The sequence below is a fragment of the Dermacentor silvarum genome, chromosome 7 (assembly GCF_013339745.2).
Source record: "Dermacentor silvarum isolate Dsil-2018 chromosome 7, BIME_Dsil_1.4, whole genome shotgun sequence".
NCBI lineage: Eukaryota > Metazoa > Arthropoda > Arachnida > Ixodida > Ixodidae > Dermacentor > Dermacentor silvarum.
Window position 1 is genome coordinate 134,175,630 of NC_051160.1, and position 22,195 is coordinate 134,197,824.

A 22,195-nucleotide genomic window follows, 5' to 3' on the forward strand; every position below is an offset into this window, starting at 1 on the left:
AGGGCAAGAGTGGGTCGAGCCCAAGAGAAGAAAGAAGACCGCGCGCCCCCTTCTCTGCTCGAGCCAGCCCCGACGGTCGCGTCTTCCGAGAGCCAGCTGCTCTACGGGTTATTAAACCTTCAAGTCTACTTCTAGAGGCTCGTGACAAACTGGTGGAGGTGCGGGGTAAGCGTCCTCACGGATGTTGCAGACCCCTCCAAGGATACGCACTACGAATCCAGTGCCTGTCGACACTCCCGTGCATCGGGCCAGCCGCACGATCAGGGGACTGTCCCCAGAAGTCGTCGACGCTACGGTTCCAACCACATCGACCGGTATGACCAGCGCCTGCCTTCAAACCTCCCCAACCGGTACGGGAAGCACGATGTTGAACCGTTACACACTTGAGAGCCCACGGATCCCAAAGACGTTTCATGGCACAGTGTTCGAAGACGTCGAAGACTGGATGGTCGAATACGAGCGCGTGGCCTCCGTGAACGAATGAAACGACACGGAAAAACTCAGACATGTCTACTTCTACCTGGAGGATGGGGCGCGTACGTGGTTTCAGAACCGCGAGGAGCAACTGACGTCGTGGCGCGAGTTTTGTCGTCAGCTTTTGGAGACCTACACCAGTGCTGATCGCCACGAACGAGCGGAACGAGCGATTCAGGTGCGCGTCCAGTTGCCAAACGAAACTGTGACCACGTACGTCGAAGACATGACACGCCTCTTCAGACGAGCGGATACAAGAATGACGGAGGAGAAGAAGTTACGTCATCTGATGCGCGGGGTCAAGGAGCAGCTCTTCGCTGGCCTCGTGCGGAGCCCTCCGAAGACGGTCGCGGAGTTCTTGTCCGAGGCCGTGACCATGGAAAAGATGCTTCTGCATCGCTCGAGCCTGTATGAACAGCAAGCGAACAGCATGTCTGCTGCTGACACTTTCACGGCCACAGGAAGCAACGGTGACTGTCTGCGAGAACTCATCCGCTCTGTAGTGCGTGAAGAGTTGCAAAAGGCCGCCGTAACACCGCGCCCTACGGTAAGCTCCATAGCGAGCATTATCAAGGACGAACTACACCAGGCGCTCCGTGACACCTTGCCTCCTGATAACGCTGCGGCAGTACCTCCTGAATACCCCCGTGCGACCTACGCGGAAGCGCTGAAGCGCCCTGCTTCCTCTCCGCTGCTGTTCGTTCGTGCTCCTCCTACGGTGTCAGTTCAGTCGGCGCAGCCGATACCGTACTACATCGCTGGGTGTACACCGCCGCCCGTTGTTCATGCCGCTCCATTTGCCCATAGTTCGGAGCAAGCAGTTCACTACGTCGACGACAGACGCCCGCCCCCTCGGAAGTCGATGTATGGCGCACACCCGATCATCGGCCTCTGTGCTTCCACTGCGGTGAAGCTGACCACTTGTAGCGCCAGTGCCCATACCGGCGCCTTGGGATTCGCGGCTTTTCCGCATACTCGCCGCCGCCCCGATATGGCCAGCGACCCCGGGACATTGAGGACTACCTCTCTCAGCAGCGCTTGCCACCGCCTGCCAGGCGGCAGTCGCGATCGCCGTCTCCGAGACGATTTTCACCTCCGCCGCAGCGGTATTCTCCCGAGCGGTCGACCAGTCCCCGCCGGGAAAACTAACTGAGGCGATCTTTGGGGGCGAGGCCGCTGACGGACGAAGCGCTGAAGACCTCCGACGGACGCAGTTACGGAAACATACCGATCCGACATCACCTGCAGCTGAACGAGACGACCGGCTTTCGCTCGATATACCAGTGACCATTGACGGTTATGCCGTTAGTGCTTTAGTGGACACCGGCGCAGACTACACGATACTAAGCGCGAAAATAGCAACGCAGCTGAAGAAAGTGATCACGCCCTGGCATAACTCGCAGATTCGGACGGCTGGCGGCCACATCGTTACTCCGCTGGGCGCCTGCACGACTAGAGTTGAGATTCAAGGATCTACATTCGTAGCGAGCTGCCTTGTCTTACGCGAATGCTCCCGCGACGTTATCCTTGGGGTTGACTTCCTGCAGGAGTACGGCGAGATTATCAGTCAGCAAGAGCGTCATATCACTTTCTCTGCCGAACGAGCAATCGACGTGCAAGACGGCCGACGGCGCGACGACGTACTTCGTGTTTCTGATGACAGTGTAACGCTTCCTCCACGAGCCAGTGTCCTCGTCGACGTCACATGCTGTGGCTTACGCGATGGCGAAGCGGTGGCCGAAAGTAACTTGGAACACCTACTGAAGCAAGGTGTTTGTGTGGCTCGCAGTGTTATACAGATTCGTGCTGGTCATTCGCAATTGCTTGTTACCAACTTTAGCTACGAGCACCGACACCTGTTCCGCGGCACTTCGTTAGCGTTTGCAGACGCAGTAGCAAACGTTAACAACTGTTTCACGTCAGAAGTAGTGGAGACAGCAGACACGTCTCTGGGCCATCTCGACATCAATTCTGAACTGTCCACCGATAGCCAGACAGCACTGCGCAAGCTCTTGCTTGAATTCAGGACCTGCTTCGCACATTCTTCCAAGGTACGCCAGACTTCCATCACTAAACACAGGATCATCACGTACGAAGACGCACGCCCGATACACCAGCAGCCTTACCGCGTGTCGGCAAGAGAACGCGAAGCCATACGTACGCAAGTGCAGGAGATGCTTGATGATGGCGTCATCGAACCTTCCAACAGCCCGTGGTCGTCTCCGGTCGTTCTTGTCAAAAAGAAAGACGGAACGCTACGCTTCTGTGTCGACTACCGCAAGCTCAACAACGTGACTAAAAAGGACGTGTACCCGCTGCCGCGTATCGACGACTCGTTAGATAGACTACGGCGTGCCCACTATTTTTCTTCTCTCGATTTAAAAAGCGGGTACTGGCAAATCGAGGTGACGAACGCGACCGCGAGAAAACAGCCTTTGTGACTCCAGATGGGCTCTATGAATTTCGAGTGCTTCCTTTTGGCTTGTGTTCAGCCGCGGCTACTTTCCAGCGAATGATGGACACTGTCCTTACTGGACTGAAGTGGCAGGCCTGTCTTGTGTACCTGGATGATGTCGTCATCTTCTCTGAAGCGTTCGAGCAGCATCTTCACCGCCTACGGAGTGTGATAGAAGCCATCCGATTGGCAGACCTCACACTTAAGCCCGAAAAGTGCCACTTTGGTTACGAAGAGCTCAAGTTCCTCGGTGACTGTAGTAAGCGCCATAGGGGTCCGACCGCTGTGGCCGCGTTTCCAGCTCCTGCCGATAAGAAGGCCATCCGGCGCTTCCTGGATTTGTGCGTCTACTATCGCCGGTTTATTAAATGCTTTTCGAAGATAGCGGAACCCCTGACACGCCTTTCAAGAGACGATACGCCATTTGTGTGGCATAATGAGCAACAGGCGGCTTTTGCTGAATTACGACAGCGCCTTCAGTTAGCACCCGTTCTTGCACATTTTGATGATGATGCTGATACTGAGGTGCATACCGACGCCAGTAGCATTGGCCTTGGCGCAGTGCTCGATCCAGCTTCAAGATGGAGTGGAAAGAGTTATAGCGTATGCCAGCCGCTCCCTGTCCCGTGCCGAGGCGAATTATTCGACTACAGAGAAGGAGTGCCTCGCGGTCATGTGGGCGATCATCAAGTTTCGCCCCTATCTCTATGGTCGTCCCTTCAAAGTAGTGACGGACCACCATGCCCTCTGTTGGTTGGCAAGCATGCGCGACCCTTCAGGACGACTGGCAAGGTGGAGCTTGCGGCTACAGGAATTTGACATCACCATCGTTTATAAGTCTGGCCGTAAGTATGAAGACGCTGACACGCTGTCCCGCGCACCCATTGATCCTGCCAGTCAGGAAACAGAGGATGATGACGGCTTCCTGGGCGACATTAGTTCGTCGGACTTGAGCAGACGGCAGCGTGACGACGCTGAGATTCGACCGATCATCCATCATTTAGAGGGTCGCGACACAACCATACCACGCCATCTGTCCCGCTCGCTGACGTCCTTCTGTCTGCGAGATAACGTGCTTTATAAGAAGAATGCTCGTTCGACTAGCCGTGCTTACCTCCTGGTGGTTCCAAGGGACATGCGCGACGACATCCTCTTCGCTTGCCATGACGAACTAACATCTGGTCATTTAGGCTTTTCACGAACACTCGCTAGAGTAAGCGAAATGTACTATTGGCCCGGGCTTTCGGCAAGCGTCAAACAGTACGTTAAAGGCTGTCGTGAATGCCAGCGCGGCAAGACACCACCCGTTAAACCGGCTGGCTTACTTCAGCCAATTGAATCACCTCACACGCCTTTCGACCAAGTCGGCATGGACATTCTCGGACCATTTCCTCTTTCTGCCGACGGCACCAAATGGGTGTTCGTCGCGACTGATTATTTAACACGCTATGCTGAGACGCAGGCGATCCCACGAGCCATGGCCTCAGAGGTAGCGCACTTCTTCATGCGCCACATCGTCTTGCGTCACGGTGCTCCCTCCACTGTAATAACTGACAGAGGGGCAGCATTCACAGCGCAGCTTATGGACGAGGTTTTTGAATTTAGCAACACCAGGCATCGCAAGACGACCGCGTACCATCCGCAGACCAACGGACTTACCGAGCGACTGAATAAGACGGTCACAGACATGCTCGCAATGTACATCGACGTTCAACACAAAACATGGGATCGGATCTTGCCTTACGTGGCCTTCGCGTATAACACCGCCGTGCAAGAGACGACGCGCTTCACGCCCTTCTCTACGGTCGCGTAGTCCAGACGATGCTGGACGCTATGCTGCCGTGTCAAGACGCTGACCTATTGACAACTGACGCCGAGGAATTTGCAGAGCGTGCTGAGGAAGCTCGGCAGCTCGCGCGGCTGCATATCGGCCAGCAGCAGCAGGCAGACGCACGACGCTACAACATCCGCCACAGGGACGTGGCCTACAACCCCGGGGACCAAGTTTGGGTGTGGACCCCCGTTCGCCGTCGTGGCCTCTGTGAAAAGCTGCTGAGCCGGTATTTCGGTCCGTATAAAGTGCTCCGCCGCGTCAGTGACGTAAACTATGAACTAGTTACGGACACATCATCACAGACACGGAGTAGGACACAATGACAACCGAGCTCAGACATAGTTCATGTTGTGCGCATGAAGCCGTACATTGCGCGTCCGTAACTTTTTTTGTTTTCGTTTTTTTTCTCTCATTCCCTTCTTTGTTTCTACTTTTCATTTATCTTTGGGAGATTGCTTCTTCGTTCATTGACTGTGCCGGCGTGACGGCTACTTTTTTTGTGTACTTTTGCTTTGCCTGCCTCCTTCTTCTTTGTCTTCTACACCTATTTTTTTTAGCATCGAGGCGATGCTTTTGTTCGGAAGGGGGGATATTGCCACCTGTAGGTAGTGGGTCGAGGGAAAGAGTGGGTCGAGCCCAAGAGAAGAAAGAAGACCGCGTGCCCCCTTCTCTGCTCGAGCCAGCCCCGACGGTCGCGTCTTCCGAGAGCCAGCTGCTCTACTGGTTATTAAACCTTCAAGTCTACTTCTAGAGGCTCGTGACAATATCACTGCCAAAAATTACTTTTACTTCGCGTTTAGTGCTATCCGAGGTTCCGAAATGTCATTCTGCAGCATGTCAGAAATATTTATGAGGAACACACGCGTGAAGAGAAAACTGCCGAATGCAGTGAATGTCTGCTTCGTGAGGAGGACCCAGTTTCCTGGACAGTTGTTGGTCAAGCTCACTTCCGCACGATGTAGATTAACAAATGTGTTCGTTGTCGGCTGGTTGTTCCCGCTAATGATTCGATAACATATTGGAGCATGCTATTCTCGCCCTGCATTGAATAGTGGTAAAGCCGCACAGTTTGTCAAAAAAGTATAAAATTAGCCGCGAAGAAAGGGAAACGGAAATTGTATCTGTAAAAGATAAGGTTTTTCGCTCAGATGCTTCAACATGGGTCAAAGAGTGCTCCGCATGTCGACTAATTTTCTGTACAGCTATGCGGTTTGATTTTATTGTTCGCAATGCAGATATTGCTAAGGCATAAACGCAATAAAAAAGGAAGTAGTCGTATTTTTTTCCGATGCTGCGTATTAAGGCTTTGGAGGAATCTGCTTGCACTTCGAGAGGTCACGCAGGAACACTACGTTGCCGCCTGAGTATTCGACAATCTTGTTGAAGCACTTGTGGTATTCGAAGATGTCGGAGTCAGCGCTGTCGAAAAGGTAATAATCTGAAAAAGAAACAAGATTTCCTGAGTACTCACTTTACCACGCTTGAACATATAGCATTGTCGTTGGATGCCACCCGTACACCTCGTCAGACAACATCGCAACTCAAGACGTTTTCGTTTTATTGCGATTAGCAGCCTACTTCAGCCACTTTGTGTCTACCTATCTAACCTCTCTACGCCGCCCTTCGAATAAAACGTATTTTCAGAATTTCATCGCTATGGGCTGAAACGTAGCCGCGTCACACGCGTTCCTGAGGCGTAGCAGCCTGACGCTTTAGCGCTGCGCCACGAATGCCAAATAGGCAGGGAGGGATTATTTCTCATCGTCACTTGCACCGGCGAGCCGTACATCTCGGAGGACCCGTAAAAAAGGGGGGCTTGACGATGACTTCGCGGGTGCGCCTCTGATGGAGAAACGTGTCCAGATCGAAGTGCGCGAGAGGAACCCGGCTACCCTACGTCGCTCATACGCACCAGAGCACCACCGGTGCAACCTAGGTCGCCATGCAAATTGAGTGAACATCGCATGGACTTGGCGCACGCGTCGCTATAGATGTGGCACCGTGCTAAGAGGAAAACGCGAGACGGAATCCCGGCTCATACATAATGCTTTCGAGTTTTGGCAATATGGTTCGTCGCTACATTGCTTGAATGCCAATCGCATTACCGTTGACAGTCAAAGGGACATGGGTTTTGCCAGAATTTTTGCAAAGGTGGCGCTATATATATACTAAATGGATGTCGACATTGAAAATCGACAGAAAACAGTTTCCAAGCTATAAATAATTTATTTAAAGCTGTTGAGCTCCACAGCGGTCGAGAAGTGGCGCTGCGCTCAACTCGGCCGAAGGTTTTCAACTCTAGGATTGTTTAAGAATACGGGATGAGTTTCGTAGCGATGCGTTAGCCATATCCTATTCTTTTTGTCGTTCCTGTACCTATCTTAACCACTTCGCGTCATGTGGACGTTTTATGTGATAATGGGGACGTAGCGGCATCTGATCCAATGACTAACACCAAACAAAAAATGCATTCACCGTAAAAATCTGCAAACAGCAATACAGAAATTAGGCGGGATACCTACGGGTGTCTGTGCAGTTGCAGTGTCCAACGAAGCACTGGTTTCCGTTCACAAAATCAAGATTGAGTTGGTAGACGGTACCGTCATCTGGAAGAGAAAAATAAATACCCAGTTCAGAATAATTTGCGGTAGCTCGCTTGGCTAGTACGCCCGTTACACAAATTTCAGGGGTAATTTAGCGGTAAATACGACAGAGAAATGCATCCGCATTACAGTGCACCCCTTTGAGGTCCCGGATCGATGATTTAAAGCGGTTTCACCAGATTGTAAATTGTTGTTCATGGGCTTCTAGAGGAGATAGTATCGAACATTCGTGTTGGCCGCACGAGCTAGACATCAAGAACACACCTGGCTACGGGCCCCGAACAACGGTATGCAGCTCTATCGCCCAGCCGCAAAAGTTAATCGCCGCTGCTCACAATAAAAGGTAAACGGCCCGCATAAACCGGCCACCTAAATTGGTGGCCTGTGGACGTGGCTTGCCTTCTTCCTGACGACGTGGCGATGGCAGGCTGGCCGAATCCCCGGTTCAACCTGCCCCTTCCCCTGTTCCAGCCTCAGGATGTCGTCGGCTGGTTCGAGAAGCTGAAGGCTATCATGGCTCGGAACCTCATCACTATACAATCCTTCAAGTATTAGGTTTAGTATATGCTCCTGCTTGACGTAGGTATATATGGATCTGCCCAACCCATCGCGGAGAGCCAAACCTTACGACAAGTCGAAGAGCGATGTCCTGACCTCTTCGGCGTCTTCTGCGCGGTCTTCTTTCACGCGCGAGGCACGGGGGCGAGGCGAGGGGGAGGGAGGGGGCTGCGTACTGCTCTGTGGCTGCTGCTCACAGCGCGGCCGCGCAGGCGCCGTATCTTGAAAGCGATCTGCGATGTGGGCAAAGTGCGCGCCCGCGCGGGGCTCATCTTCAAAGCGATCTGCGATGGGGACAAAGTGCATACGCCGACTGCCGGCAGCTTCGTATGCGCTGGGCTTTCTACGTTTAGTTCTTGAAGAAAGACGATAGACCACGCGAAGGTCAATTTGCCGGCTGCGGCTGGCGTGCTTTCTCACTCCGCCGTTTTCACAGCTAGTTTGTGCGGTCATCGAGCGAGATTTGTTCATGTTTACCTGTGCGCGCGTGACACCGTGCTTGTCTGTTTAGCTAGTAAGCGAATGTTTACAACTTTATAAGGCCCAATAAATTACTCTCCTTGCTTCGTGTTGCTTCTCTACTAATTTGCTATCGCAATCGATGCTTCACCTTTCGAGCGAAACTTCGACTTTTTTTTCCCGAGTACTCTTAACTTCTCTTTCTTATCTTGACTACTGAGAGGTTGATGGTTAGGTCCACTTTAAATCCAAGCACTTTTGGAAGTTGTACGTTACCTACGCGTATCACTGGGTGAATCCCTCCGCATTTCATTAGGATGGAATGCGGGTTTTTGCTCTCCAGATTTTTGCTGCAGCATACACATGCCTCATCTTGTTGCGAGTATTTGCTCCCAGTATTGTCCTTAGACAGCTAGCTCGAGCCTGAAATAGCAAGCCAATGGCGTTTATGTTATCGTATAGATTTATTCTTCTGATTTCTTTCTTCTCAATCTTGTACATATCCATGGTCTTTTTGTTTCCACACTTTGCATCCAATTCCCTGTCTCTGTTTCTCTCACTTTCTTTTGATGACTCATAGTTGTCTTTTTACGCTTTCAATTACGCTGCACTTGGTTGCCAAATTTCTTGGCAACGTCCTCCGTTCTGCGTCCACGCTTGTCAGGTACAGATAATTGCGTGCTTTAGCAGTCCATTTATTTTTATCGATGTTATTGAGTCTTTCCCCAAAACTAATTTTGCTCTGCGGTTCTTTGACTTCAAATGAAGCGCAACCCCTGTCAAACTGCACTGCCTAATTTGTGATTTTACTGTAGGCATTCAAAGCCAACCGGCCCACCGAACTTTGGTTAACTTCCAACCCCGAAAAGATATCCGATTTTCAGCACAGAATCACATTTGCGAACATTAGCGCTGGCACCATTACTCCTTTCCAGATTCCATTATTGTAACCCGAAAGTGCTCTATGTTTTGTGATTGCTGCATTGCGCTTTCCCTTCATTTTCAGATTGTCTTGGTGGGTGCTTGAGTAAGTCTGTCCTTCGTCTATGTATAATCCGAGGTAGTATATATATTGCTTGACAATGGGTATGACTTGCTGTTGCATTGACACTTCGTGATGACTCTTCCCTTCAATAAACAACATAATTCTCGATTTCTCTGTGCTCAACTTAGGGCCTAGATTTGACGCTGCGTTGCCACAAATATTAACAAGGCTCTGAGATTCCATGCATTGTCTGGTAGTGTCACTATGTCGTCCGCATACATCAGTCCGGTGTCTTTCTGTTGCACCATTTGCCCATTACGCATGTAGAGTAAATGAAAGCCAAGTTCAGTGTAGTGATGCAGAACTATCGATAGCACTATCGGTACTACCAATTGCAAAAGAAACTATCGACAGCAATTTCGATAATACTAAAGATTGTACTTTCAATAGTCCTATCGATAGTCTAAGATCAACCGTGCGAACTCATTGCAGCATAAACTTCGTTCCCCGGGTTCCCCGTGTGCGTGGTATACGGTGGTGGTGGTATCTATGACAGCACTCTTCGTTATCGCAGTCTACCCGTCACCCAAGTGATGCAGATGTACCCTGCATACAGTTGGTGGATAAAGTGTTAGTGTTGCAAATGTCCTTGCAGTGCTGGCATCAGCGACCCGAGATGCACCGTTCGGCGCGCCTGCTAGTGAGCGGAATTCTACTGGGAGACATCGGATATCCTTGCTTCAGTCCTTGCTGATTTTCCGCCACTTGACTACATTTTCGGCCTTCCCATACAATTTGAACTCTGTTGTCTCCGTATATCTCCCTCAGCAGCTCCACGAAATCGTCATCTATGCCTTCGTGCTTGAGAATATCCCATAGAAATTCCCTGTCTGCGTTGTTGTAGCTCCATTATTATCTTGAAATGCTGTGCTTAAGGGTATACTCTGAGCTACTGAAATCGCTGTGCACTGAGTTGGTACAAAGATATTATCCGTTAAACGTCTGCCTAGTCTGAACCCATTCTGTAGCTCCTCCAGTGCATCATTTTTCACCACCCACTTCGACTGTTGTAATTTTATGACTTCCATTGTCATTCTGTACATCATCGAAATTACAATAACTCGCCTATCCGAGCTGGTATTATCTTTATCACCTTTACCTTTGCCTTTGCAGTCATACTGCTGAATGACCGTGAAAGTCACAGGTACATTCGAGGGATGGATGAATGTACATTTCGAGCCTGCTTGTCAAAATTAAACTTGTATGTGTAACCTGTATGTGTAACTTGTATGTGTAACCTGTAAACTTGTATAAGAGACAGAAACAAACACGGCCCCTTGCAGGGGCCGCGTGTTTCTGACATGCCGAGTCCAAGTCAAGCGTGGCTTTAATCAAAGAGTGGAATGTAATGCGAAAGAACATACGTACCTGCGCAATTATCAAAATAATAGGGGGGTATCTGGCGAAAAGAAATTTCTAATGCCTGTGTGAGCGTCAATGAGGAATAGGCTGGCGGTTAACGGCGCCACACATTTAAATGTCACCAGAAGGTTAAAGTAGCCAAGTTCAAAAGGTTGTTTAGGTATGAGAGCACTTCTAGATACATTAAAATTGAGTTTAAAGAAACATAGTTCTTTGATTGGAATGCTCGAGTAGGCTCAAGTTTCAACTTCCTGTACCACCGTATACCTTCAAACAATATTTCAGGCCAAAACAGCTATCTTATCACACAACATTTTCTAAAGGTGGCCCGACACTGCTGATATGTTGTGCCCATAAGACAAAATAATAGTTTTTTCCCTAGATGACGAATTTCGATGAGGGTACAGAAAATTCTTCAAATATTTCAGTGTATGTTCGTTGTTTCGGCGTATATAGAGTATCAATCGGTAGGCATTTCGTCGCTCATTGCATTACCTGCGATGTATCTGAGTAATTGCGCTCGAATGATTGTTCTTCCCGAGAACGAGTCATTAGGCCGTGATAAAGCATTTGTTATTTTTCAAGCAAAGGTACGTTTGCACGTTTTGAGGATGAGAGGCCAGTGAGAGTGCCTTTAATTTCGCAATGCAAGACGCCCGCTTAATTCACCGCGTCTACATTTCCTTTCTCTCTGTCAACTTTGCATTCCACTGTTGCACTCCCGCTGCATACGTTAGCCAACCAGGCACTATTTTCTGAACTATCCATGCCTTTTTCATTTCTTTTCCCCCCTCTCTCTCTTTCCACCTCCACCGAAACAAGCTATACCCACTTGGGGTAGTACTGACGCCGACATGCAGGCTTCAGAGTTTTCAGTACTTCAGCAGCATAGACCACAATGAAATGATAGTCCAGATCAGCGAAAACAAAATCAATAGACCATGCTATCTGGGGCTGTCTATTTACCACTATCATTCGATCAGTACCACATCACTGGAGTGAAATTATATAAGGCACAAGAAGATATCAAACCGACAATACGATCTCACCACTGCCGTAGGTGACGTAAAATGCGGTGTTGTTCGCTACCGTGAAGGTGGAGGTGTCGTTGATGCTGAAGTAAAAAGAACAAATACATCGAAGGTTAAACATTATCTAGCATCCTCCTACTGCCCTCTAAGCAATCACACCGCACTTTATATTCAGAGATCATGTATCTTCTCATAAATGCTCTCTTTTCCTGTTTTAGAGAGTCACTGACTGAATGCTGGCGCTACGCCTATACTTTCCCGCCTAAAAGAAGGATGATATATATATTATACACGCGCTTTGCAACACTTCTGACAGATGAAGCCAACAAGAAAAGACACCCAGGAGAACTTAAGAGAAATTACTTGTCCTCATGTACTGGAAAAAAGAAGGCTTCAGGAGGCGCATCGCAAGCTTTCGCTGTGCTGTAAAAGGTCGCTTACTATCGCAAAGTTTTGTGGCTTTAAAACGTGGTTACCTTTTTAATAGCTTGTAGAGACTCTGCTGGCGTTCCCTTCAAAAACAAGAGTGCCAGGCTCTATGGATCTTAAAAATTTCGAATCGGCACGGGTAATCTTGACACAGAGCGCCGATCACAAGGGACGCGTGTGTATTTTTCTGGAAGCGGGAAAATTCTTACTGGCGAGTGTACAGCATCAAAAAATATTTGGTTTTCACGTCATTGTGAGTTGCTTTGAGCTCATGGACGTAGTTGATTTATGATCGCTAGGCTGTAACGAAATATCACTGTTGCGCGGTCACCAATTGTTTATTCATTGTTGAGCTCCCTTCAGGCGCAGTAGCCTGCGCTACTAGCGTCACATGGCAAGTGCAAACGTGCACGCACCTACGAAATGTTGGACACTGAAACGACGGGACTAGACACCTGTACTGTTTACACACAGTGGCGCCGCCAGCGCGTTCGTGCTCGCGGCCGACCACTCTGAGCAACAACGTACAGAAACGGCGTGAAACACGCAGTAAGTGAAGCCGCGGTGACCGCTGTAGACGCGGCGCAGTACACTTCACCCTGGTGTACGGCACTACGACGCCCAATTCTTTCTCAAAAGTCAGAGACGTAAAAATGCAGCTTGAATGCTCGCGACGCCCGCCGGCTATACGTATTTTAAAAGAAAGTTCGGCTGAGCAGTGATATGAGCCCAGACTACCCCTGCTGCCACCTAACGCAAAGCGGCGGCAACTCGAGAGCCGTGGCATCATGCGCGGCGCGTTGGCGGAGCGGTGCCGTTTGGCCACCTCTCCTATTCTACCACCGTGGTTTTGAGACGTCAATGAAAGCCGCGCGTGTGCCTGCCGACCCCGCGCCTCGGCGGTGGAGGGTAGAGGAGAAAGAAAAGGGAGGAGGGGGAATACGGGCGAGGAGAAATAGGTTAGGCCAGCGACGAATTTACCCTTTACTCTTTGCGGAGCTTCATGCCGGATGAAAATTGTATTGTAAGATAAGCACTTGTATTAATGTTTGCGACAAGCAGTGTTGCGGAATGGGCGCCTGTATTGTATTCCAATTCCATTCCGGGGAATTATAACTTGTCGCAATTCCATTCCTTTCAATTCCTCGGAATGAAAAAAAAAACCTAGCCCATTCCCACTCCGGGAATGGCCAGGCAGTTCAATTCCATTCGTGTAATTCCTCAACGTAGGAAAGACATCTTGATAGTTTTATTGAGTTACCGATGAATCGCACCATAAAGCTGATGTCACCAGACGCGTTATGAACTGCAATTTTACGTAAAACAAGTTACCAAGGTCGAGGAAAAGTAGAGGGGTCACATACCTGGTATAGTACAACCACCCTACTAATTCCCATAGGGGCAGTTCTCCCGCTACCTATAGTATTTGTATGGTCAGTACGTTTTAACGGCTTGTGATGTTTTAATGTTGTTTAAGCCTAAATGTGTTAATGCTAAAACGACTCCATAGCGCATTTTATGCTGAGAGAATTAGTGTTCATGTAGAACTTATATTATGGCGTCGTCAAGAGCAGCCTTTCGATAAACAGGCACAGAGTGGCACGAAGCGATGAAGGCCGACGTTATCTTCGGCTGGCTTGCCAGCCCCTTCTCTTGTTGCGTGTACTCACATTCGTGCTTTCTTTTTAGGTGCTGAATCAAATGAGATGAAACTCCGACTATAGCACGTATAGTTTCGGAGCGAAGCTTACGGCGTGACGCTTGTTTGTTTTCTTCACGGGTAATTTCAAAAAGTTGTTTCTAATGAGCTATGCTAGCGGACTAACTGCGGGCGTGAGCTGCTGGGTGCAGGAGCCAGTGTGGCAGTGCGTTATGGAAACGTTTTAGATGCGAAGCATCTAAAACGTTTCCATAACGTTAAATCTGTCCGTCCCTCGTTAAAAACTTTAAACGTTAAACGTTAAATCTCTCCGTCCCTCCCGCGGCGTCCCACACCACCACAGCGCATGCGCGTCCCCTCCCCCTCTCTCTCCTCTCCTACGCTCCCCCCTTTCTCTCCTCTAGGAATCCGGAGCGGCGCGCACGACAGGTGGTGCGACCGCTCCACACTCCGCTGGGGTCACCACGGTAGTTCCGCGGTATGAAAATGACGGAGCGCGCGCGCCTCATTCTCTCTCCTGTGCAGCGCCGCGATGAGCGCTCGGGCCGCTGCCGCGAAACCATCTCCCGCCCTAAGCTAACCATCTGCTCTCTGCTTCGCATCCACACATGGTTCCCTTTATCGGGAGATGGAGTAGTTTTTATTTGCAATAGAAGGGGCGAAAGGAGGGGGGGGGGGTGGTAGCTCAGAAACCAGAGGGGCATGCTTCGAAGCATTGTCTAGCATCAATAGTATGAGTGAACTACCAATGAACCACTGGGCTTCTGTAGCCGCCAACAGGCGCCAGCGCGGCGGCAGTGCCACCCCGCACCTCCCCTCCCTCCTCCCGCTACCATTTCCTCCACCCAAGAACAAAGCGAACGTGGCTTTTGTTGGGCGCGAATCGTCGCGTCGGGGCTCAGGTAGGCGCCGCCATGGCCGCAGTTACGTGGGCTCTCCTGCTTCGGCAAGCTTGCCGAAACAAGGTTGTGAAAACTTTATTCTCTCTCTCTGTATAGAGGGAGAGGACGCACAGTTCATCGTGTGCGACCGTGTGCTGCGCTGACCTGCAGACCTTCGCCGACAGCTTCGGGCAAAGGCGTCCATGTGTCTAGACAGGAGGGACAGTATTGCACAAGGATTTGGGGGGGGGGGGGGGGGACGAGTACAAGGTGAGACGGCGCGCAAGCTGGTATGAGAACGCATGCAGGTGAACACAAGCATCGCGCCAGCGTCAATACGCATTACATCTTAGAGAAGCGTTTTTTTTTTCGAATATGCGTCCGAGTCGCCGACGGCGACAGCACCAATAACACAGAAGTGAAGGGGGAGGGGGCGCGAGAACGTTGGGGGGGGGGGGGGAGACAGCTGGCGGCCGGAGCAAAGGCGCCGCCGAGGTAAACAAAAAATCACAAGGCGTAAGAGGGGGGGGGGGGGGGGGAGTATACCGCCACCGTAGTTACGCCACAGAACACCTATACGGTTCCGCACGACGGATACCAACGGCATAGAGCCGCGGTTGCGCCACGAATCGAGACAAACGTCGGACCAACTCAGTCTATAAGGGCATAATTGTCATAGGTGCGTTGCTTCTAAATGTACCATACTTGTAATCAGCCAAGCCATTTAAAACATACTGCTTTATTGTTAAATTCGAGGCTCTGACTTACTTATATTTGAACGCGGGCTGGTGGGTACTTCGGCATATATTGGAAAAAAAAAGCGTGTAGACGAAAAACTGCTCTATTTTCTGGAACACACGTAATTCCATTCCCATTTCATTCCGGGCAACAGGCGCTTAATCCCATTCCCATTCCATTCCTCCAAGCGTTGTCGCCATTCCATTCCGGTGTCGCGAAAATGTGGAATAATTCCGGAGTCATTCCAATTCCGGAGTGGTAACTCCGCAAGACTGACAAGTTCGTACCATCTAATGTCTTTATACACATCTCTTGCAAACCAGAATGACCACTCACGGTTCGTCGCTTCCAGTGGCATCCCGGTACACTAAATCATACTCCGCTGTGTTGCCGTCGTCCGAAAGTGATGTTTGGTCGTATCTCTCGCAGAACTTGGTGGGATTAGGATCGGATGTGACGTACGTGTTGAACACGGTAAAATCGGACAGCACCTGAAATATGCATGCGCATTGATGCCAACATGACGGCGTTTGGTGTCGCCTTCGCAAGAGCTGATCGAGTAATTTGGACTTCCCATAAAATATTTCAGAAGAATTTTTTAAAAAGGAGCAAACATTGCGCATTTTCTGCAATAATTCTACTTGTAGCAGCAAACAACACTTGTATTTGACTGCCGTTAACCAGGGGTGCTATAACGTAAAGCTATTCCAAACTGTTTTCATTGCAATCTCATGACGTCAAATTTACGTAACCACCGACGCAAACATGGGGCGGCGACCCGTAGCGTTGTCTGAACAACCCAATCAAACACTGTCCACGTTTATAGGAGGCCACCTTTTTTCGTTTTCAAAATGAATAACAGTGCCTGCACTGAGAGGTGTTTGTTATCTAATTGGCTGACAAGAGGCGAGGAGCACGCTATAGTAGAGAGGGTTTCGACGTGGCCGAGCCAGCACAATGAAAACAGATAACCGCATGAAGAGGGTGGTGCCGGCTTCTCCGATTGGGCCGCTTCGCCTTTTTTTAGCTTGCGGTGACTGGTCGAAAATCGCGGCGGCGTGCAACGGAAGGATAAGAATGCCACTAAAACTGATCCTCAGCAAGGAAGAGTTGGCAGACTGATGTTGTATGCATGCCGAAAGGGCTAGATAACGTTTTACTGCCACGCAAAGGGGTTTATCATGCGCAAAAAAAAATGCCTGCTCACACGCAGGTGCGAGTAGCGAGGGCCTCAGCGATCGGCGGGTAGCCATCTCCTATTCCTTCCGGAACGGGCTGTCTCTAGCTATTCAGAAAAATCTTCAGTTTTGTTCGGCATAATAATGCATTTTTTCGTGTACACATCCCTTTGACGCGGTGAGATTTCGCGGTTTTATGAGGTCGCGTGACAGACAGGCGAAGTGGGCGTGCCCCCGAATACATTGGACCAATAGCAGACGGCTAATGGTGAAAAGGCGTCGAATCAGGAATAATGATTTTTCTTTGTGCGGGTTATTCATGCATAGTCAGTGTGTACACGTTATATCAAATGGGGAGCTATTGCCGTTTTCGTGACGCCGCGTGACAGATAGGCGAAGGTGGGAGTGGCCCGAAAATGTTTTGAAAAATCGTGGTGAGCTGATTGCGGAATTGGAATAGAAAAATTAGGAATAGCTTTATGGTATAGCGGCCCAGTCTTTGAAAACAGACTTTTTGTTACGTTTGTGATTTGTAGTGTAACCATACCCATAATTACCACAGCATATTTCCAACATTATAACGATACTGAATCAAACGCTGGCGTTCTCTGTTGGGGAAATCGACAAATGCGTGTATTAGCACATTACTAATAATTAGCGCATCAGCATATTAGCACACTTAGGGCATCCTAATTTCGCTAGGTTCTTTTTGCTGTAGCAATGATTTATTACAAGAAAAAAAATGTGCTCGAGATTGACCTATAGCCACTTTGTAGCTACGGGCTAGGATAGAATGAATATTCAAACATTCTATTTCATACACCTTTCTGCAGTAAACAATCCTTCTGGCAGTTTAAAAATATAATCTCGGCAAATAGGTATTTTATTCCGCAGACCCTATCTTCTGAGTCATTACCTTTTTTACATCGATCATTTTGCCTGTAAATTTTGAGTTGAACTATATAAGCAGCTCTCGTACAAAGAGAGTAAACTGAGAGAAATAGCAATACCTACTGGAGAAGTCAAGTAAAGGCTTTAGTTTTACGTTTTCGCACTCTAGGTGGCATATAAAGATGAGAGGCTTGCTTTTGTGTGTACATATTCGTTCCTCTCTCATCCACTGTATCTTTTGCCTATAGGCGATGAACCATAGAGGCGCAGGCTCGAGTTTTATTATCCCAAAAATATATGTGCACCCAGAGTCATCATTATACCTACATTTTAATCAGGCAATCGCGTAGGCGCATCCACGCTTCAGAGCCCGTCACAGGTGACCATTTTACAACGCATATAAAGCTGTGTGCGTGCTCACAGCGTGCACGCAGCAAGAAGTGCGCAGTGTCATTCCTGTGCCATATATTCAATCAAAATACATTCTTCCCCACATGCAGTGCCACTGGTCTATACTTCAGTGCCTCATTAGCTGTATCCTGTGCGGTAACATCAAGGTTGTGAGCAGCTTGCTAGGAGAGCCAAATAGCTCTTCAAAATCGAATGGTCGCTGACACAGGGCTGTTTATTGCGATGAAGCATAGTAATAGAGCACAGATGCAGCATTGCGTTCTTCTGCAAAGATAATTATTATAATGAGATAACTAATAAAACTCGTACGACAAAACCTTTCTTTTCAGAAGGCCGGTATGGCTGACATCAATAGAAACGATCTGTTTAACGAACAATTTCCTACCACAGGCTGTTCCTTAAGTGGCTACGTAGAAGTGCCGTGTAAAAGTTTCATATTAACTGATTGCTCATCTCGTGCGTTATATTCTCCGTCTGAACTGCATGAGTTTCTTGACCTATTATCCTTGATAAGCTAGGGAAAGGTGCGCCGGCGGAACAGATTGACATTAAACCAAAGCCAGGCTGTCAGTGATTATGTTTTTTTACCTGTAATGCACATTTTAGTTCTAACACTTACATGACATGTTTTTCCTAAAAAAACAATTGGCTAAAGTAACCGCTGTTGGGAAAGGCTGGTGAATTGATGATCTTAACCCGTGCAGGCTAAACTCGGCGTTTGGCTGAACACAGCTGAACGAAACAATCTGGACTTTTGCCAGCAGCATGCTACTTGATGTTATAGCAGGTACCTGTAGCAGAGGGTTTTCTGAAAAGGCCCCATACAGAAATGTTATTCAGTATACAGCAAATGAACAGGTGTCAGTTAAACAAAGGACTCAGCGGTTGTGCCCTACATACATAGAAGGGAACACTGGCTTAAGAAGATTGCCAGTCGGGTAAAATCAAGGGTTGTTTTAGGTGCGGGGCACTTGAGGGGCCCGGGCTGTCGGCGTCTAATCTGTCACGTGTCATGTCGTCACGCTCAGAAAACACAAGCGCCAAACAGGCCTAACGCATGCCAATACCTGCGCAAAACCGGGTAAAAGTAAAGTAACTAGATTCAGAATAATATAAAATACAGGAATACTCATGAATCAATCGATTTGATTAACGGAAATTTGTTAATATCGCTTCTAACACACCCCCGGCGCAGCGCAAGACAGGATAAAACAAGATAAACACAAGGGAAACAGCCGCGCACCACTGCTACGCACTTCACCAGCTTTCAGGTTGAGTGGTACTGCATTACCGCCGAGTTTACCATTGCATTTGAAACGTTGCAAGGCGAGAAGAGGCAGCGACTTGCGACGCTACTCGACGAGTGTCCAGGGGGGGGGGGGGTATTCTGTAAGAGTCCACCTAGTGGACTGCCCATTTCAGCTGTCGCTGATTGGCTGCAGCTGCACGAGTGAGGAGGAGACTGGCTGGGGGCTCCCCCTAACTCGTGCAGCTGCAGCCAATCAGCAGCGGCTCTTGCGGAATACCCTCCCAGTTCTCTGGTCCAAACCTGCCGAGCCACCGCCAGAGGTGTCGGCTGCAGTCACGGACACCGCGTGCGTTCGGAGCGAACGTGGGGAAACGCGGACGGCGTCGGCAGCAGCTCTGCGTGTTGCCTTGTTTGTGCTGCCGATGCGCGTTCGTTTTTTTAAGCACCTGATAAACTGCGAAAAATGTGCCGGTTGACAAACCCTTGCCGCAAGGCAGTTCCTGGTCCTTCGAAAAGGCATCGAAACCGTTTAATTAATTGTGTAGAGGCAGTTCTATATCAACTGTTATCGTCATGTGAAAGAAAATGAACAGGACAAAGGGGACGTTGTCTAAATGACTGCTAAGAGAACACAGTTAAGAAAAGACTGAGTCGGTAGTCTCGTTTGTTGAGTGTCAAGAGTGCGGATGCGCACTTTTGCTTAATGATTGTGCTTTTGTTGCCGGACCCAGAGATATGGACGTGCGTGATACTATAGAAGCCCAAGCTATCAGGCAGAGACCAGTAATAGATCGTGTCCAAACCATGGCTTCGATTATGTGTTTCAGTGTTTGCAATTCCATCCGGCCCATAGAGTCAGCAAAAGTATGGTCTTCAAGATCTGCTGCTGTTACCCACCGAGAGCCGTCAGTGGGGCGTGGACTTAGACAAAACGTATTTCCGCGCAGTGGTATGGACCTTCGCCACCAGATGTAGGCATCACCGTGACAATAGCGCAATTTATTCTCTACTGATTAGGCATGACAAGCTGCTTTGTCGTGAGTCCTAAACATCCAGCCAGTGGCTCTCATGCCTAAATGTGCGCACTGGTAGGCATGCCTTCTGGTGATGTAAAAGCCTATCCTTCATGTAAAACCCTACTTCAAAGACATTTGAGGTATACTAAGAAGAAAAATAAAATTTTGGCGTGCTTCTGACATGATTGTTTAGCAAGTAACGTTTCTGCAGCCTTTCGCAACCCCCGTATTCTTGAAACTGCTTCTTTACAAAGCCTTAGTACGGTCCAATGTAGAATATACCTCGTGTCTCTGGGAAGCCCAAACTAAGTCCCTAATCTACGTCCCTTCAATCGCTTAAAATGGTTCTGCACGCTTCATTATTTCTAATTATTCACGCCAATCCAGCGTTTCGCAAATGAAAAAAAAATTCTATTTTCCTGACCTTTCCACACTACGCCGCCTATCCCGACTGTACGCATTTAACAAAAGTTATGACTTCAATCGAAACTTGGAACAATATCTTTTCTGCGTACCTTGTTAATTATCCTCACGCGTTGACCATCATCTCAAAATTCGCGTGTTGAATGGCTATACTAAACGTTATTTCGAAACCTTTGTTCCAATGTCTAGCGTCAAGTGGAATCACTTGCCTACCTATATAGTATCCCTTGTAGCATGTGCATCCTTCAAGTCTGCAATTAAAGAACTTTTTAATGAAGTGTACTTGCAGTTATGCTTTCCTATTATTGTTCAATCTCCCACCCCTCTCTGCACCACCTCGCGGGCTTGAGACACACCTGAACAAATAAATGGATAAATAAGTGGTCAGATTCCTGGCCAATTAACCATGCTAAATAACGATTGGACCGCTAATGCAAGTGAGTTATTGTGGAAGACAGACGTGCGCCACACTTAGCATTGCTGATGCTACTAATAATTATTTAATGTTATAATTCAGCGTGGATATAAGCACCTTCAAAGCCATCATGAAATCAGGAAATATATTTGTAGACGTAGAATCATAGGAATATTAGTCTTCCTATTTGTTGTGATTCTAATCAATATCAGCATATGTTGTACCTCCAGCAGAGTACAAAAAGGCTTCCCCCAGTGACCTCCAGTTGTGGCTGTCTTCCGTCAGCCGAGGTCCTTTTATTTCCATCATTTTAATAATGGCATCACAACACCGAATAATCTCCAGTCTGTGACTGCGGGCTCATTCACATTGACATATTGTGTTACCAAATATCGACAGCTGGTTGTGTGATTTGCACATGACCTGCCCAGCCGCACTTTTGCTGAAGGGATATTTGTGCGAAAGAATGGGCATTTTAAGCGTTTGTAGTTTTCTTTAGACAGCAACTTTAATTTGCCATTTTGCATGTTTCCACACATGATTTCAAGGCAAGTAACCTTATTTCAGCTAGCTAGCATTGACTTCACTGATCGCTTGCTTTAACCGAATTAATTCTACATCAACTCGCCTTCATATCCCTGCTGGCGCTAATGCTGGGTTATAAAATCCATGAAGGGTTCTTACCTGAGTCGCGCTGCAGTCTTGCGGACTTTTCTGGCAGTCCTGCGCATCAGTAACAATGTCCATTGGCACTGTAACGGTCGCCACGAGGATGCCGACAAAGATGTTGAAAAGCTTGCAAAAAGTCATGTTCAGGGGACTGCATGGAACATAAAAAATAACAGATCAATTAGGAAACAACGAAAGCATACCAGGAGTCAGAGGTGCGAGAGTCACTCAGAAGGTTTAAGTTCATAGTATAGGCATAAGGGCACAATACACTGCACAAATGCACAGACTACCTGAAGACACAGACGTGTAATGAGGACACAAGAAGGAAGAAAATGACACCACAAATACCGACTATCGCCTGTCGGAGTGTGGCGCAGTGATGTTAGGGCAATTTTGTTATTAGTGGCGCTT

The 22,195-nt window shown here is 48.6% G+C and overlaps 1 protein-coding gene across 1 annotated transcript; it reads right to left on the reverse strand.

The window, feature by feature from the left end:
- Positions 1-5,994: 5,994 nt before the first annotated feature.
- On the reverse strand, positions 5,995-21,929 carry LOC125946569 (uncharacterized). The gene is made up of 5 exons (XM_049670064.1): positions 21,797-21,929; positions 15,866-16,020; positions 11,840-11,904; positions 7,286-7,369; positions 5,995-6,201 (listed from the first exon to the last, which is right to left on the reverse strand). The coding sequence occupies exons 1-5, from the start codon at positions 21,920-21,922 to the stop codon at positions 6,062-6,064; spliced, it is 570 nt and encodes a 189-aa protein (XP_049526021.1). The 5' UTR covers positions 21,923-21,929; the 3' UTR covers positions 5,995-6,061.
- Positions 21,930-22,195: the final 266 nt, after the last annotated feature.

What these genes read in the sequence shown, in the direction of transcription:
- LOC125946569 (XM_049670064.1), bottom strand. Translation starts at nt 21,922, where the DNA reads ATGACTTTTTGCAAGCTTTTCAACATCTTTGTCGGCATCCTCGTGGCG. An exon ending in AAGACTGCAGCGCGACTCAG is followed by an intron (nt 16,021 to 21,796) that starts GTAAGAACCCTT and finishes TGCATATTTCAG; the next exon opens with GTGCTGTCCGATTTTACCGT. An exon ending in TTACGTCACCTACGGCAGTG is followed by an intron (nt 7,370 to 11,839) that starts GTGAGATCGTAT and finishes TTTCTCTTCCAG; the next exon opens with ATGACGGTACCGTCTACCAA.